At 48.8% G+C, this 14,823-nt stretch overlaps 1 protein-coding gene across 1 annotated transcript; it reads left to right on the top strand.

Annotated features, from left to right (window-relative positions):
• The first annotated feature begins 4,455 nt into the window (after positions 1-4,455).
• Cox19 (cytochrome c oxidase assembly factor COX19) lies at positions 4,456-14,626 on the top strand. The gene is made up of 3 exons (XM_004840334.3): positions 4,456-4,638; positions 5,912-6,023; positions 11,726-14,626. The coding sequence occupies exons 1-3, from the start codon at positions 4,557-4,559 to the stop codon at positions 11,808-11,810; spliced, it is 279 nt and encodes a 92-aa protein (XP_004840391.1). The 5' UTR covers positions 4,456-4,556; the 3' UTR covers positions 11,811-14,626.
• Positions 14,627-14,823: the final 197 nt, after the last annotated feature.

Genomic DNA, 14,823 nt, shown 5'->3' with positions numbered 1-14,823 from the left:
TTCAGGAAGCACTTAGTGAGTACCTGTCATATACCAACCTCTGCCACAAGCCAGGGCTACAGAAATTGGTGGCACAGTGACCTGAAAGAACTGTGCCCCTACAGCCCCCTGTGTGAGATGGATGTTACAGCTGGTTTTGCACTGTAAATGCCTCTAGGGTGCTGCGGGGACACCACACAGACAAGAAGGCTAGGGCTGCTTTGCAGTGCCTTCAGAGTCTGCGCTGCAGCAGGCGAGCTGGGATCTGCCAGGCTCACAGGTGGCACAAGCAGAGCTGGACAGAAGCACAGCCGATGGGGAAGGAGTATGGGGAGCTCAGGGCCTGGGGCAGGGCTCCCCTAGGAGCAGGATGAGGTACAGCTCAGAGCCCCAGCAAAGAACCACAGCTGTTCACCCAGGGGCCAAGAGCTCCTTCTGGGGCTTTGAGGGGAACGCTGTGCCCTGTCCCCAGTGTCTGATGTGGCCTGCACCCTTTGGCTTGTGGACACCTCACAAGCCTAACTCCTCTGCCTGTCTTCACATAGCCTCCTCTCAGCATCATCTTCTTCTCTGTCTGAGGTCACAAGTCCCTGGATTTAGGGTCCACCCTAATTCCATGATGATTTCGTTTTGAGCTCCTTACCTCAGTTACACCTGTAGAGACCCTATTTCTAAATAAGGCAACACCAAATGGAAAGTCGAAGCCACATGTGATACACATGCCAATCCTCGCAGCACTCTGGGAGGCTCACGAGGCAGGAGAGTTGGAAATTAAAGCCCAGCCTGGGCAATTAGTGAGACCCTGTCTCAAAATAAAAAATGAAAAAGGGCTCAATGTGAAGACCTCGGGTTCAATCCTTGGTACTGGAAAAACAGAGGAAAAGGGAAAGGGAAGGGAGACAGGACAGCAAAGGAGGAAGAAAAAGAAGAAAGTTAGTTTTGATGGCAGAAGGGCCCCATAAACGAGCCCCCTCTCCACTAGGCCATTCGCTCCTGCATCCTCTGGGGACACATTTGTACCCAGTGGTCTATGTGCTTGTTTTTACAGCATTACCAATGCACTGTGAGCCAGATGCTAAGCATACAATCTGACAAGCATGATGACACACACCTATAATCCCAGCACTCTGGGAGGCTGAAACAAGAGGATCACAAGTTCAAGTCCCACTTGGGGAATAGCAAGACCTTATCTCAAAATTATAAATAAATAAATAAATGTGGCTGGGGTTGTAGCTCAGTGGCAGGGCACCCCTGGATTTGATACCCAGTACCGCAATAAATAAATAGCATGCAATACCAATTTTGACACATCCATATCTATGAAGCCATTGCCATGATCAAGTCAGCAAACACCCCATCACCCTAAAGCTCCCTCAAGCACCTGTTTGTCCCCTCTCTCCCGCTGGATATTGCTTTGTTGCCTTTTTTTTTTCTTTTTTTCTTTCTTTCTTTGCAGTACTGGGGATTAAACCTAGGACCTTTGCATGGAGCTACATCCCCCACCCTTTTTATTTTTCACTTTGAGACAGGGTCTCACTAAGTCACTAAGTTCCTCAGGCTGGGCTTGAACTTGCAATCCTGCCCCAGCCTCCAAGAAGGCTGAGATTCCAGGCCTGTAGCACCACACCCAACTTGCCTTTCATTTTGAACAGTCCTGTGTGCCCAGAGTTAGACAGGAGCCCCCACTGGCTGTTGCCTGATGCAGGCATGGCTGGGCTGAGCATTTCCTGGCTCCAGTCATGGGCTGGTGCCCAACACCCTGCTAGAAATATGTCACAGCTTCTCTGTGCCTGGCTTCGAGGACATGGCAGAGCAGATTCCTGATGAGGGCACTGTGGAGCCAAGGTCTATTCCCTCTGAATTCCAAAGACATTCTCTGTGCCCTACAAAGAGGTGGTGTGATGCTCTCCATCCTGGTCACTCAAGCACCCCAGGGACTGTTCTGATCAGAGCTGGTTGATCAGGCAGGTGGTCAGGTGCCCTGAGCAACCCCTGTGGCTGAGGCCAAGACAGTGCTATGACTAACCCAGAGATGGGGGGGTCAGTCCCCAACAGGAGTGTGGAATCAGACGGCTGTAGCAGATGACAGCACCCAAAAGTGGTCACAGATGATCCCAACTGCATGTCCCTCATGATACGGCTTTACCCTTCCCATGAGAGAAGCAGCCTGCGTCCCCTGCTCCTGAACTTGGGCATTGTGACCACGGTAGAGGCTACCCTGTGGGATCCCAAGGTCAGCACAAAAGAGATGCAGCCCCTACTTGTTCTCTGCCTGCCCCACTGTGAGGAACACCAGGTGACCTTGAGGGGTGCAGGTGGAAAAACCAAAACTGGAGAAAGTACAGCTATTCTTACCCAACAGCTGGTGCCAGCTGCCAGCCATATGAAGTAAAGACTGCAGCTGATGCTATGTGGAGCTACCCTACCCAGACCTGCTTGGACTACAAGTTCCTGTGCAAGGCAAGCAATTTCACTGCTGCAGTACACTAGGTAGGGGCGGTCTGTTATGTAGCTATAGGGTTAAGCTGGGAATTGATCCCTTTGAGTTTAGTCTCTGTGTGAGATGATGAGACTAAAAACACCTAACTGCATTCACTCACTTCAGAACTTTCTGCTAAGCACCTACTATGCGCCAGGCACCATTCCAAGTGCTTGGGTTCCTTTCTGGAATAAGCCTTCCACACAAGAGGGCTTCAGAAAGGTAAGTTCCTTCCCCCATTTTCCATACCTGTGAACTGTAAATAAAAATCTTTCCCAGCCAAAGATCTCATATAAAGCAATAATCATTTGCCAGGTGACAGTCAATTAAAATCCGCTGTCACCTCCGGTGATTGGCCTCTGCTGCTTTCCTGGTCTATTAGGGCTGCCAGACAGAGGCTGATCAACCTCAGGGAAAGGGGCTGTCCTTTCCCTGCTAAGTGATGTGACTTAGTCAAGTGGAAAGGGCAATCTGCCGAGTAATAAAAGCTTCTATTGTTCACAGCCCTGGAAACATATTAATGAATAACCCAGTGTGCTGCCTGGTTCTAGCCGTGTACAAATGGTTATTTATATGAGAAAAACAAGGGGCAATTTTCCCTTTTGTAGTTTTAAGTGGGCCCAGAGCCTCACACTGAAAAAGGCCCCTACTTCTCAGGCCTTCCCTGGGGCTATGGAGGTGAAGTCCCCTCTGCTGGGTCATCCACAGACACTCAGGACTGGCTCTGAACACACAGAGCTGGTCCATCCTTGACAGAAGAATCCAGTGGTGTGTGCTGCACAGTGCAAATGTGCTGGAGAACCAGCAAGGGAGATGCTGGCAACCTTCTGAGGAGGGGACCCCAAGCCAAGAGGGCCCAAGCTGGCAGAGGGGAGGGCCCTGTGGTGGAGCTGAGGATTTCCTGCCCAGGCTCCTCTCGGCAGCCCCTGTGATGTTTCAGGAGTCGGCTCCTTCTCCCAGCACTAGGAGCATCAGTGGTACTGGCTGCCATCACAAATGGGATCAGTGGGGCTCTGCTGTCTCCTACAGGGCCTGGCTTAGGGTGAGCACACAATGTTAGATAGGAGCTGGAGCTCAGGGCAGAATCTCAGAACCACTAAGCAGCACTAAGAAGGGTCAGCGATCTGTTTCCTCCAGTATCCAGTGGCAGTGGTAGGCGCTGAGCAGCAGGAGGTGCCAGGGACAGGGCTGGGCAGAGGTTCCCAGAGCTGCTTCCAAGGGCCCTTTCCCTGATGTGACTGTTGTCATAACAACAGTAATAAGTGAGTGCCAGAGTGCCCCCCCCAATTCATACGGTGAAGTCCTGGCCCCCAATACCTAAGACTGACCTTTGTGGGGAAAAAAGGTTCCTGTAATTAGTTAGGATGAGAGCATTAGGATGGCCCCTAACCCAGCACGGTGGGAGTCCTTATAAAGAGGACACAGGAACATAGAGGATATAGGGACGCACAGGGGCACACACAGACAGGGACACACACAAGAACACAGGGACATTCAGGCAGTTAGTGGGTCCTGTGAAGTGGAGACCCAGACAGGGTGCCCAGCCAAGGGGCACCAAGGACGGAGGGCACACCCAGAACCTGGGGAGAGGCTGGGACAGTCCCCCTGGAGCCTCCCCACCCAGGACAGACTCCTGGCCTCCTGAACCCAGGAGAACTGCTTTTCCAGCCACTGCTTGTGGCACTCGTTATGGCAGCCTCAGGACGCTAAGGTACACTCCTCTTCTATCTTCTTGTCACGATTTGGTCCTCCATGCAGACAGGAAACTGATCCCGGCAGACACCTGGGATAGAGACCCCCTGGGTACAGCTATGGGTCCTGGGGCAAGTTGCTGCACCTCTGAGCTTTCCTCGTCTACTGGGGATTGGCAACCCACTTTACCCCCGAGTCAGGAGCTTTGGGAACGCGACGAGGGCGAGCGGGGGACAGAGGCGAAGCGGGACCCGGAGGGCAGCGCAGTCGCGGTGTGCTCGGGGGTGGGGCCTGGGCGGGGCGGGTCCTCCGCTCGACGTGCTCGACGCTCTCCGGGCCCGCTCGGCGCTCGGCCGGCCGCCTTGCGTACGTCGCGCATCGCGCTCTGTGTCCGGGTGCTTCCGTCATGTCGACTGCTATGAACTTCGGGACCAAGAGCTTCCAGCCGCGGCCCCCGGACAAGGGCAGTTTCCCGCTGGATCACTTCGGTGAGGCCAGGGATCGCGGGTAGGGTCACTTTTCATGGGCCCACGCACACCGAGCCTGAAGTGCAGAGTCTGAGGGGCAGGCAGAGGACGGCCAGGGGGCGGGGCTGAGGCGCGCGGGTTCTTCGTGGCACTGGTGAAGAGGACTGGGCTGAGAAGGTTCAGTGTCTAGGGTCGAGAGAGCAGAGTTGAGGTGCAGCGTCTCCGGGGTGTGGATATAGGGAGCGGGTTTGAGGTGCTGGCTTTCGGGTGCCGGGTCTAGGGGACAGGTGGGGCAGCAGGGTCTATGGGTACAACCCTTGGGATTCAGAGCAAGGTGTGCTCCTGGCCCATCACGGGCTATGAAACCAGGGCTACTCAGAGCTCTGTGGAGGTACAGGCAGGGAAACCGAGATTCGGGAAGACCGACACAAGATAAACAGTGTCACCTGCCGAGGCGTAGACTCCCAAGTGAGACCTAACAGGACAAGGACAGCGACGCCAACTCCTCGAATCTGGATTCAGTCTTGGGCTTCCCTTTGGTTCTTACTGGGAAGATCTGCCACCCAGCACTGCAGTGACTTTTGTTAGGGAGCAAAAAATGCTCAATTTTTCAGCGAATGTCATGCAAATAAATATCTATTTTTATTTTTTGTGGCGCTGACTATTGAACCCAGGACCTGTTGCATGCTAAGCAAGTGGTCTGACACCCAGCTACATCCGCAGCCCAAATACATGCTTGTGAATATTATGAAGTGTACAGCTGTTACAGTTGGTTTCAGTGGGCTCCCCTATACCATGAACTACCCAGTAACTCGTCTCTACCTGGAACCTGCCCTTAACGTTTCCCTGCACTTGCTTCATCACATTGTGGGATTGTTTCTTTCCAGTATTACCTTTTTGTTTTTGAAGGAATAAATTTGGGGGAGTGTGGTCATCCAATCCAGGACTTCATTCATCTAGGCAGGCACCCTACCATTGAGCCACACCCCCAGCACTATGAAGAAGCCCAGCTTTATGGGTTTGGTTGTTTTGCAATACTGGGGATTGAACCCAGGGCCTTTACACTGAGCTACATCACCAGGCCTTTATATTTTTTACTTCAAGACAGGATTTTGCTAAGTTGCTTGGGCTGGGCTTAGTCCTCCTACCTCAGCCTCCCAGAGTGCTGAGATTAGGGGTGTGTGCCACCATGCCCAGCTGGGAAGCAAGATTTGAAAGAAGAGTAGAGTCACTCTTAAGGCAGCTGTGATACATCAACTTTAAACAGAAGACGCTGTTTTCTTTCTCATTCTAGGTGAATGTAAAAGCTTTAAAGAGAAATTCATGAAGTGTCTTCGTGACAATAATTTTGAAAATGCTTTATGCAGAAATGAATCAAAAGAATATTTAGAATGCAGAATGGAAAGGCAAGTACAAACTAACATTCATGACTCCACTTCCTACTTCTTCTTCCTTTTTCTTTTAAAGACAGGGTCTCACTTTGTAGTTCAGGCTGGCCCTGAACTCACTATGAAGTCCAGGCTGGCCCTGAACTTGAAGTGTTCCTCCTGCTTCAGCCTCCAGAGTGCTGGGATTACAGGCATCCCAGCCCTGTGTTTGTTTAGTGTTTACTGTGTGTGCTTGTTTTCTGACAGCTTTGATGTGTGTGTATGGCAGTTTGCATAGCAACTGAAGCCCCAGACTAAATATGACAACCTCCCCTGTAACCACAAGAACCAGGACATCCCCCATCCCACCCCACCCCTGTATTCACAGCAGCAGTAATGGAAGTCCCTTCAAGGAGTGCTCAGAAATGCTTGCTCTGAGGCATCAGTGGGCCTAGGAAAAATGTCTTATAGCTCCCAGGATTCTCGCCTCCCCTGAGATGTCCAAGAAGGGCAAGTGTTGTAGGTGAATAAAGGGCAGCTTCCCCTGGATCAGCACTTGAATAATGCCGCTTGCACTTACTGTGAGCCAATTCAGATTGGCTTTGTTTCCAAGATCTGGAAAGGCTAAGAGTGACTATGTAGGAGGCCATTCAGCTGTCACAAATTCAGGACCAGGAGACAGTGGTCATGAACTGCAGATAACACACTCCATTAAATACCACTATTCTTTGAAAATAGATCACCTAGGAATTTCCTTAACAACATTAAAAATGTTGTGAACACTGATGTTAGATTCCACCTTTCCCAAAGGGCTATTCTTAAAAAGGTATATATCCATGAGAACAAAAACAAAAGGAGAAGAGCCATGGCAAGAAACTTTTTTTTTGAGACAGGGTCTCGCTCTGTAGTTCACGCTGGCCTTGAACTCACTATGTAGTTCAGGCTGGCCTCGAACTCACAGCGATCCTCCTGCCTCCGAGTCCTGAGATTACAGGTGTGTGCCACCAGGCTTGGGCACTTCCTATTTCTAGACTAACGCTCTACTTCCCCCAAAGTCCATTATAGTATGCTTTATTTGGGCCTGGGGTTCAACTTACATATTTCAGAACCATAGATGTTTGCCAATGAACTTGAAGCTTATCAGATGAGATTGTATGAAAAACTGTTTAGCAATCCTGGGAACCTCTGCTTGAGTGACAGCATTATGCATGATTGCATTCCTCAGAGCATTTTCTTTCCAAACTAAAGTACTACTGACCTGTCATTAAGGCTTTAGATTTGTACATCGTGAAAATGCTGACTGAGTCAAAAGATTTGAAGATTGTATGAGCACAGGTTATTTCTTTCACATTCTCAGACCAGAAAATTGTGCTCTATATTGTTTGGTTCCACTTACAGCTGTTTGGAATGTGACAGCAGAGACAATAGGCCATTTAAGAAATGATGAAAGATGAATAACTCTTCCTGTCTTAACCAGAGTTCACTCTTTTTTTGGTACCGGAGATCAAATTCAGGACCTTGCACTTGGGAGGTAGGCAGCGGAACCATTGAGCTAAATCCACAGCCCCAAGAGTCCACTTTTAAACAAATAGAAATGTTTGTAACTGTGATCTCTGCAGCTTTTACTTAAAATAAGAATTATTCCAATCCTTAATGTAAAAAAGCACGTAATGTAAAATTATATGATGGTGGTACTTCATTTTTGATTTCTGAAGCCATAGTCAGCTCAGGAGGGATTCACACAGCCTTTTCTGGAAGCTTACACTTGTCAGATACTCCCCTGGAGGCACAGGTATGTGCCAGGTCATCAGTGTGGACATTTGGGACTTGAAGGGTGATGGGCTTTTCAGTGTGGAGGTGTTCTTACAGGTCTTGAATCTGCCCAAGGGCCACAGTGCATCCAGCTCCTGCCTCTAAATAGCACATTGATTAGAATAGCATTGTTGAATCACTGTCTTAACATGTTCACAATGGGGCCATAATTCGTATGTCTTTCTACCAGGTGGCTCTGAACCACCAGTAGTACAAACATGACTGTCCCACTGGACAACAGGACAGTCCTATTAGGTGATTCAAGCTGTCTGATGGGATAGTCACGCATGTACCACCAGTGGTTCAAGCTGGCAGGAACGTTAAACATGCACCTTTAGAAAAGGAACTGAGGGGCTGAGGGTGCAGCTTAATGGTAGAATGCTCCCTGGGTTCAATCCCCAGTGCTGAAAAAAAAAAAAAAGAAAACTGGAAATGAGAATATTTTCTTGGTGCTGCTGCACTTTAGAGAGGGCTCTGCCTGTTTATGAGGGTGTGACCAGGTCTCTTGCCTCACCCAACTCAGTTCCCAGATTTTCTTTCTGTTGGTTTGAGACAGTCTCATTGTGTAGTTCACCTTAAACTCATTATATAGCCCAGGCTGGTCTTAAACTTGAAGTGATCCTCCTGGCTCAGTCTCAGAGTGCTAGGATTGCTGGCATGTGCCACCACACCTTGGGTAGTCCCTAGATCTTGAAAATCTGTATAATATGAAGTTCCACAGAGGGAAGCTGATGAAAGTTAACAAGTACTATTAACATGCTTGGGCTCACAGACAAGCAAACAGGTAGACAGGCAGCTGTTGGCTGCTTGGGTTGCTTGGGTTTGGCTGGCTTAGGCTCTCCAAAGAAGGTTCTTGGACTGTCAGATGAAGGCTTCCAGGCAGGGACTGCAGAGGGGTTCTCATTTCCCAATGACCCTGGGGGTCAGCTGCAGCCACCACTGTGACCTAGCTGCCTCACTCCTGTAAGGACAGTGGAAGAGGACATGCACCACGACTTTTAATGGTTTTACTCATTCTCAAGTGACATTCATGTGAGCACACAGGTGTGTGGCTTCTCATTTGGTCATTTTCACTGTAGAATTTTGGTTGATTGTAATGAGAATCATTGAACATGCAAATTTAGGTTGGTCCAGCCTTCCAGAACCACCAGGTCAGGTCAGAGTTTCATATGATGGCCATCTGCATATACCTGTTTTGTGCATGCCTATTTTTAACCCCTCCCTCCCTCCTTGCCTCCCTCCTTCTTTCTTTCTGAAATCCCAGGCATTCTTTTGCCCCTACTTACTTTAGTATGTTTTGTTTGTTTGTTTGTTTGTTTGTTTTTTGAGACGAGGTCTCCATATATTATTCAGGCTGGCCTTGAACTCACTATGTAGGCCAAGCTGTCCTCAAACTCATGGCAATCCTCTTGCCTCAGCTGGGATCACATGCAGGCACCACCACGCCCAGCTAATAATATGCATCTTTTAAAAAAACAGACCTCATCGCTTCTTGGGCTTTTGGCTAAGATCAAGTGTAAAAAACAGACCTCAGTAGAGTTCTTAAAGCTATCTTGAGGACCTGGGCTGTATAAGTGTGATGGAAAAGTATGTACATGTCTTGGATGACCACATTCTCTCATAGGGAAAAAAAACCCATTAAAATGGGGATTATACTGTTGGCAAAGACTACAAAAAATACACAGGTAATCCATGAGTCACTACCTTCTAGCACCTTTGCTTGTTGTCTTGCCCGGGAGTGTGCAAAGACCACATTTGTAAAGCATTTAACCTGACCTGGGAGTCCATCAGTGACATTATTACCATTGTTATTGCCCTAGAGAATAGAGAGCACATAAAATTTTATCGCACTGAATGAGGAGTCAGTGCCTCTAAAGTGATCGTGCTGTGATAAACAGGAGTAATTTTCCTTTCCATAAGATTAGGTGATTCTTTATCGAAATGGCTAATCCTTTAAAAATGACCAGGAAACAGAATGTTTTTCATGGTTGATTCCCTTAGGATAAAGAGAGGCATTGAAACCAATCTTTGGCTTTAGAACTTGTTCAGAGTCACAGTTGTTCTGGGTGGCCTAGCTCAGGAGCTGGCTTTATGAAGGTTTGCAGGTAGCAGAAGGGATCGATCTCTTGAACTGTCTCATTTGGCTTACAGTTTTTCCTCTTTGTTCCTTCTTCCTGTCCTAACCATGAGAGGCAGCATCTGAGTAAGCACAGCTACATGTGTTTCCTGTGACCGCTGTGACAGGCTCTGCAGACAAGGCAGCTTTACCACATACACTCTGGACCTTCAATGTATAGGTCAGAAGTCGCCCACATCTCCCTGGTCTAATGCTGGCTGTGCTGGTCTCTTCTGGAGGCTGCAAGGCAGAATCTGTCTCTTGCCTTTCTAGCTGTGAGAGGCACTCATCCCTCAGCTCATGGCCCCTTCTTCCCTCCTCCCACCCAGTGAGCATGCATCTCGGATCCTTCTTTCTTTTTTCTGACTGAAGCCAGGAAAGATTCTGCAGTGTTAAGGACTCATGTGATTAGTCCTGCATCACCCAAGGCAGATTGGCAGCCTCAATCTCCTGCCCAAGGAAAGTAACATGTCCACTGGGTCCAGGAGTTAGGTGTGGACGTCACTGGGGGTTCTTATTCTGTTGACCAAGTCTGAGGTCATCATGCAGAGCTGTTGGCCAGATATACTCTTTACCAAGATGTGGGGGAGATGTGTTATTGTTTGCCTACCTTGTGTTAAATGCTGTCTTGTGCATTCCATTCTGTAGAATTGCTGTACTCTGCATAAATTGTACTAAGTGGGGTTGGGCACCCCTAGGAATGAAAAGGAGAGATTAGGGTCTTGTTGGCCCCGAGCCACTGCCAGCTCATTTCTTGAGGCTGCAACAGAGCACGGGGAGGTGGGTAATGGGGATAGGGGCCTGGTTCGACCTGTGGTCCTGCTCCACAGGCAAGTTTCAGCACTTCCTCCTTCTAGGAGTGGTGACACACTTAAACCTTTTGAGGGGCATGATACCTTTGATTTCTTAGGTCTGAAAAACACAGAAATGGAGCACTGGCAGGGATAGAGAGAGGCCTCATCCTTTGAGGTACTTACCTGTGGTAGGACTATGTCCCTGGCTGTGCAGTGCCAGAGATTTGCCATATGGAGCCCATGGCACATATGCTAAACATTTCAAAGTTACCCTTAGCTAAGCATGGTGCTGTACACCTGTAATCTCAGCACTCTGGGAGGCTGAGGCAGAAGGATCACAGGTTTGAGCCCAGCCTGGGCAACTTCGTGATTTAGGGAGACCCTGTCTCAAAATACAAAATAAGAAAAGGCCTAGGGATATAGCTCTGTGCAAAGGCCCTGGGTTCAGTCTCCAGAAATGAAAAACAAGTTATCCACACTAATGAAGTGTAAAGTTTCGTACTCTGTGCTGCTTCATCAGCTCTTCACAGTGTCCTGATAGCCAGGTGTAAAGAAGGCCTCCGTAGCTGTCCACCCAGAATGTGGCTGCTCAGGGGAGCCGAGCGCAGTCCACCCTGCTTTCTCCAGCCCTGGCTGCATCGCAGGCCTCAGGGCTCCATGCACACCTGTGTGAACACCTATGATGTCTGGGCTCTGTACCCCAACACCCCCACCTTGAGTCCTGAGTGCATGCATTGCCCCACGGCAGGCCCCAGAGTTTTTGGAGTGCGGCCGGAAGGGCACATTGAGGCTGTGGTGGGTGTGTCCTTGTACCACCAATTCTTGGTTCTGTGGGGAGAGCATGATCTAAGACACAGTGGGTGCCAGGGTCCTACAGTGTGGGTGAAGTGAGTGTGTGCCCTGTGTGGCCCAAATTGTAGACCTGTCTTCTTTGTCCCCCTCCCTTCTGCTCAGTCCCTTTCTTCTTCCCCATCCCCCTTTTCTTCCCTCCCTCTGACAGCTTTCCATTTTTCTTTCAGGCAACTGATGGCTCAAGAACCACTGGAAAAACTGGGATTTGGAGATTTGGTAGATGGACAGTCAGAGGCTAAGAGTAAATTTTAATAAATGAGGAGCATTGGCCATCAGGAGGCCCTATGCTGAGGCCCACTGGTGCCTCGAATTCGCCCTGAAGCCGCATGGAGGTGCCTCCCTGTGGATATTCCTTATAACCAGGGACTTGGCTTGACTTCTGAAGCTCCCAAATCATTTTCATTAATTGCTGTTCTTTTTAGATTCTCATTTTCTCATAACAGAGTAGTTTAATCTATCAATCCGCATGCAGCACAGGGTCCCCAGGAGGCTCACAGCAGGAGGGAAGAGCTCTGGAGTGATATCCTGCCTAGGGCACCTTCACACTGTGGTGCCCTGAGCAGCTTTCCCAAGGACCCACTCACCCTGCAGATATCAGACTCTTACTTGCAGATCATCAGAGGATAACTGTTCCCTAGCAGAACACTTTCCTTTTGTAAGCACAGATACACATGCCAGTTTGGGTTTTTTTGTTTTTTATTTTTTGTTTTTGTTTACAAATGTAGAATACAAAATAAGAAGTGAGAAATTATTTGGCTTTTGACCTACTTGACTTTTTTTTTCCTTTTTTTTTTCGATACTAGGTATTGAATCCATGGGTGCTCTACCTCTAAGCTATATCCCCAGACCTTTTTATTTTGGGACACGATCTTGCTAAATTGCCCAAGCTGGCCTTGAACTTACGGTCTTCTTGCCTCAGCTTCCCAAGTAGCTGGGATTATGTGTGTGCACAACCACATCTGGCTCATACTTGACTTCTTGATTTTTAAAATTTTATTTATTTTGTGTGAGGAGCAGGGACAGTACTAGGGACTGATCCCGGGGCCCATACACTGAGCAACATTGCCAACCATTTTTTGCTTTTTATTTTGAGATTGGATCTTTCTAAATCACTTAAGTCGCCTAGTCTGGGCTCAAATTTATAATGCTCCTGGCTCAGCCTCCTGGAGTGCTGGGATTACAGGTATGCACCACCCCAACTGGCTCTTGATTTTTTTTTTTTTTATGCATCGTACCAAGTAGCTTTATAATTGAGTCATTTTCTGATTCATATCAGGCTATATTTATAAAACTAGATACTGGGGCCGGGGATTTGGCTCAGTGGTGCCATTGCCTGCCTCACAAGCGCAAGGTCCCAAGTTTGATCCCCAGTACCAAAAAAATAAAGTAAAACTAGATACGTAGTTTCAATAAGTCATTTATTGCATCTCTGAAGGCTAGAATATTGAGCAGAGTTAGACCTACATAGGTTGTTTTCTGGGTTTTCACCTTGTAATAGCATCCACACTTACCTCTCAGCCAGTACTGGCTCAAGACTCCTGCATGCACTGGAGTCATGGTCCTATAACATGTCTTTCAGTAAGCAATACTTGGAGCATGCTTCTCAGCCTCAGGCAGGTTTCAGGGTTGCCTCTAGAGAGTTTAAACATTACAGCTGTCTGGTGCCCAGGCAGAATATCTGGGATGGGTTTGCTGTATCCCAGGGTTTAAAGCCACGCACAAAGGCCAGTGCCATGTGAGCCTGGGCCTGTGTGTCCTCTGTCCTATCCTGCTTCCCAGCACTGTTGGGAAGGAGTGGCTCCCCAGGCCACTTTACCTGGCTCTCGAGACAAAAAGACGAGGTATTTACTCCAGGTGGGAAATCTGAGTTTTACATAGACGGTTCTGAGACTATTCTAGGGTTGAAAAACTAGAAGTACATTGTGGATACTGAGAGCCTGCTATACTGAACTGGTGGCTTTCTGATGTAAAAGCCAGATACAGAAATAGGTATAGGTGTCTGTGGGTATGCAGGAGAATGTTTCCTAGCCTCACGTACCAGGGCCTGGGAGCCATGACAGCCAGCCCCAGGCTCTGTGTTCTTTTTTTTTTTTGGTACCAGGGATCAAACTCGGGTCCTTGTGCTTGTGCGGCAGGCAACGAAACCACTGAGCTAAATCCCTGGACCATGGCTCTGGGTTCTGATACTGTTCTCTGACAGAAGGAACAGGGTCCCGGCTGAAGCCAGGCCAGCACAGGAAAGTGCAAGATGAGTTGAGAGTATCTGCCAGAGAGCAGAGGGACAAAGTGTGGGCTTGTAGAAGGGATGCTTGAGGCAACAAACAGATCTTCCAGGGGCCGAAGCTGAGATGGTGAGCAGGGAAGAATGACTGTGATATTACGGCACACATTAGTACCACTGCCACCATGAGCCCGCGTGGGTAGCAGTCCCTGGATGAGTGTTCATGGGGCAAGGGACACGTCTTCCTTCCTCACTGTAATGATGTAGGCAAGATGGTAGGGACAGTGTGTGTCTGACAGCTGCAGTGATAATGGCTGCGGATGAGAGCCATCAGTGGGCCCTGAAGTTAGTGGCAAAATGTAATGCAGAATGACTCTGAAGAAACCTTCACTCAGGCTCTTGGTACGGTGACATTGCAGGGGTCACTTTGGCCACGTGGTCATCACCAGTAAGGCAACTTGGTGGACACAGCATTGTTTCTGGGGTGGTTTGTCCTAACTGTACAACCAAAACCCTGAGGAAACACCAGACCCAAACTGAGGGACTGTCTTCTAGACAGTTGCACCTGCACATCAGCCTCAAGCATCAAGGTCACAAAAGACAGGCTGTCAGGGCTGAGCAGTCAAGGAGACAGGGCTTGGCACCCTGTGGGTCCTGGCAAGGAAGGGACACCGGGACAGACTCAGATGATTGCCCTGCAGGTCTGGCCAGTGTGACGCCAGGTCAAGCTCCTGCTTTGGCATCCTGAGGTCGTGTCTGGATCACTGAGGGAACCAGGTAGAGCCTGTCCCACCTTTGCAACTTTTGGAACTCAAGTTACTTTGAAATAAAAAGGTTTTGTATGATACTCTTTGTAGTGGAGCTTCTTGTGTACATGACTAAATCCTCATTTGGAAATAAATGAGTTTTGGGCAGAGGTGATGGCCCTGTAACCCACAAACTGGCAGGGGGAGGGGCCACAAAGCAGTCTAGAGTGAGCCCTGCACCACTGGGCTCACCTTCCACAGAGGGGGTTCCTTTGTGTGGATTATCTGGGTCTGGTTT

The sequence above is a fragment of the Heterocephalus glaber genome, unplaced genomic scaffold, assembly GCF_053883595.1.
Source record: "Heterocephalus glaber isolate CG9 unplaced genomic scaffold, H.glaber_assembly_v1.0 deba00001610, whole genome shotgun sequence".
NCBI classification, from domain to species: domain Eukaryota; kingdom Metazoa; phylum Chordata; class Mammalia; order Rodentia; family Bathyergidae; genus Heterocephalus; species Heterocephalus glaber.
This window is presented reverse-complemented; position numbering and strand designations above follow the sequence as displayed.

Coding starts and splice junctions, on each gene's coding strand:
- Cox19 (XM_004840334.3), top strand. CDS start 4,557: ATGTCGACTGCTATGAACTTCGGGACCAAGAGCTTCCAGCCGCGGCCC. Junction 4,639..5,911: donor TTTCCCGCTGGATCACTTCG/GTGAGGCCAGGG, acceptor TTCTCATTCTAG/GTGAATGTAAAAGCTTTAAA. Junction 6,024..11,725: donor TTAGAATGCAGAATGGAAAG/GCAAGTACAAAC, acceptor TTTTTCTTTCAG/GCAACTGATGGCTCAAGAAC.